Source organism: Cynoglossus semilaevis, chromosome 13 (genome assembly GCF_000523025.1).
Source record: "Cynoglossus semilaevis isolate Cse_v1.0 chromosome 13, Cse_v1.0, whole genome shotgun sequence".
NCBI classification, from domain to species: Eukaryota; Metazoa; Chordata; class Actinopteri; order Pleuronectiformes; family Cynoglossidae; genus Cynoglossus; species Cynoglossus semilaevis.
The window spans coordinates 895,281-898,162 of NC_024319.1; the positions used below are offsets into that span (position 1 = coordinate 895,281).

Here is a 2,882-nt window from a genome sequence, read left to right on the forward strand (position 1 = left end):
CAGATTATTTTTGAAAGAAAAAAGTGGGGTTTGACTGGATTTTTTTTTTTTTTTTTTTTTATGTAGTCAGTTACTGACCTTCTTCTGCCCCCTGCAGGTGAAGCGATACCAGTGCACGTTCGAGGGCTGCAAGAGGACATACAGCACGGCGGGGAACCTGCGGACGCACCAGAAGACACACCGGGGGGAGTACACGTTTGTCTGCAACCAACAGGGCTGCGGAAAAGCCTTCCTCACGTCGTACAGCCTGAAGATTCACGTTCGCGTTCACACCAAGGAGAAGCCGTTTGAGTGTGACGTGCAGGGCTGTGAGAAGGCCTTCAACACGCTCTACAGGTAGACTCACCAGCAGGCGGCGCCAGTGTGCCTTCATTCATGCATTTGGTTAAAATATTTTAAAAAATTTGATTAACGTGTACGTCCACCTGAAACTCCTGCACAGTTCTGTCATGTCGACACTTTTACTCGTTCCCGCTTGAACCCATCAGTGATTGGTCGGTTTGTTTGTTTGTTTGTGTCTTCAGACTAAAAGCACACCAGAGACTCCACACAGGAAAGACGTTCAACTGTGAGTCTGAGGGATGCACAAAGTACTTTACCACACTCAGCGACCTGAGGAAACACATTCGCACACACACGGGGGAGAAGCCATTCAGGTGTGTGTTTCCACCATCAAAAAACAGTCGTAAGGTGTTTCTCTCATAAAACGGTGACGGGAATGGTGGTGTTTGTTTGATTTAAAAAAAAAAATACAGCAGCCAATATTCATCAGTCATATGAGGGTGATTTTTAATAAAGGCTGGACGTGACCAGTGTTTTATGTGTGTAGATCTTTTTTTTTCCCTTTCGTCTGTCTGCAGGTGTGACCACGACGGCTGTGGGAAGGCTTTTGCGGCGAGTCATCACCTTAAAACGCACGTCCGAACTCACACAGGTGAGTTACGTCTTAATCCAGATTAGACGTTGAAATGCAGAGTTTAGACGTAGAGAAATGTAACCTTCAACCCTTCTCCTCCAGGAGAGAAGCCCTTCAACTGCCCCAGCGACGGCTGTGAGAAGACGTTCAGCAGCCAGTACAGTCTGAAGAGTCACATCCGGGGCCACGACAAAGGACAGTCGTTCACCGTCGCCCTGTCTGATGTAGGTCGCCCGAGTGTGCGTTAGCACGTTGACATATGTCTGGAATTTCACCATCACCATAATGGAGTTATTTAAGCAGATCCTTTAGAGCAGAGGTGTCAAACATGTGGCCCGCAGGCCAAAACTGGCCCACTCGGGGGTTCAATACGGCCCACTTGATGAATGTTGAAAGTGGAAAAAATGAACAAAGACTGAATGTTAGTGATGTTTTGACAAATGTTTCTTTTAATATTCATTTTTTTATATCAAATTCAAAGACTTTTCTTGGTCAGGCCTCCGTGTCGTTTCGTCAGTTCATCCACAGCTGAGTCACCATGGAACTGAAACTGAAACTCTTCTCTGATAATTACAGGACGCAAATCACTCCCTGTGCCTCAGTGACCTGAGCCTCATCTCCACAGAGTCGGAATTTCGTGAGAACTTTCAAAACGTGAGTTGCTGTCTTGCCTTGTATCTGTTACTTTGCGTTTTTAATTTATGTATTTATTTTAGTAGTAAAGTGTATATGAAGTACTGGCTGATTTCCAACCTGATGTTTAACACAACCTCAGTTTAAACACAGCTGAGGCCTGAGGATAAAACAAAGTCTCATGTTCCAAATATGTGGCTTAAATATTATTGTGGTCAGACAAACATGTTGAACATGTGCTCCTGGATGTGTACTTAGCATCACCTGCTGGCTATGGAATGGAAGTGACATGTATAAAGTAGATTAAACCACAGTAATAATTTAATATAACTGTGAACTTCCCTTTATGGAATAAGGGCGATTTTGTTTGGCTGTCTCTCAGTATTATTGGTTTGCTGGATTTTAAAACAAAATAATCACGGATTAGTAATTAATTAATTATAATAAAACACATGTTAAATTCAAATATCAATATGTTTTAAATAATGAGAAACATTTGAATTAAAATGTTTTTTGAATAACTTAAGAAATTCTTTGACACTTAGATGGAAGTTAAAACAGATGCAATACTGCCACCTACAGGCCAGTGTGCCTAAAACTTTATTTTATTTTAATACTTTAATAAGTATTCCTGATGTTTGATCAGACCTGACCTTTGTGTCCATGTCAAACGTGACCACAGGCTCAGAATCTGGACCTCAGTAACGTCACCCCTGTGAAGATCTTCGAGCTGATGTTCCAGAGTCCTGAAAACAGCGTGAGCCAAGACGACGGCCATCAGAATGGTAAGAGCTTTTTTTTTTCTTTTTAAAACCCTTCCCGTCAGAACACTCTGGATGGTGTTTGGTTCTAACGCACTTTGGACTTCCTGTTCCAGACAGCCTTGCTGAACCCTTCAACCTGGAGACGACCGAAGCCTCGTCTCCCATCTCCTTTACCGTGGATCTCACCTCCTCATCCTCCTGTTGCCACACAGCTGCTGGAATGGTGGCGTCGTCCCACCTCTGCGTCCACTCTTCCTCTTCGACCTCCGCCTCGGCGAGTGTCACCACTGCTGTCAGCTCCGCTCAGCCTTTCCTGCAGGTCACCAACGTGCCTCTTCCAGCCTCGGTCCAAACGGCCAACCCTCTGCCCTCCCAGCATTACATGGCACTTCCGGCCACATTCCTACAGCCTGATGGTGTGGCCCCGCCCACCGGTCTGCCACCCCCACCGCCGCCGCCCATCTCGGCGCCTCAGTCTCCTCCAGCGGCCTCGGCGCTGACCACCACCGCACCAGGCTCTTCTGCTGCTGCTTCATCTGTTGTTTGACCGGACAACCCAGACCACCCCC

General features: G+C 45.9%; 1 protein-coding gene across 1 annotated transcript in view; it reads left to right on the forward strand.

The window, feature by feature from the left end:
- The window catches only part of mtf1 (metal-regulatory transcription factor 1), a 12,304-nt gene that overhangs the window by 5,500 nt on the left and 3,922 nt on the right, over nucleotides 1-2,882 (forward strand). Inside the window, exons 3-9 of the mRNA XM_025061451.1 lie at nucleotides 98-336; nucleotides 525-656; nucleotides 861-934; nucleotides 1,019-1,140; nucleotides 1,493-1,570; nucleotides 2,232-2,334; nucleotides 2,427-2,857. Of these exons, the coding sequence (XP_024917219.1) occupies nucleotides 98-336; nucleotides 525-656; nucleotides 861-934; nucleotides 1,019-1,140; nucleotides 1,493-1,570; nucleotides 2,232-2,334; nucleotides 2,427-2,857 (1,179 nt within the window). The remainder of the gene's footprint in view (nucleotides 1-97; nucleotides 337-524; nucleotides 657-860; nucleotides 935-1,018; nucleotides 1,141-1,492; nucleotides 1,571-2,231; nucleotides 2,335-2,426; nucleotides 2,858-2,882) is intronic.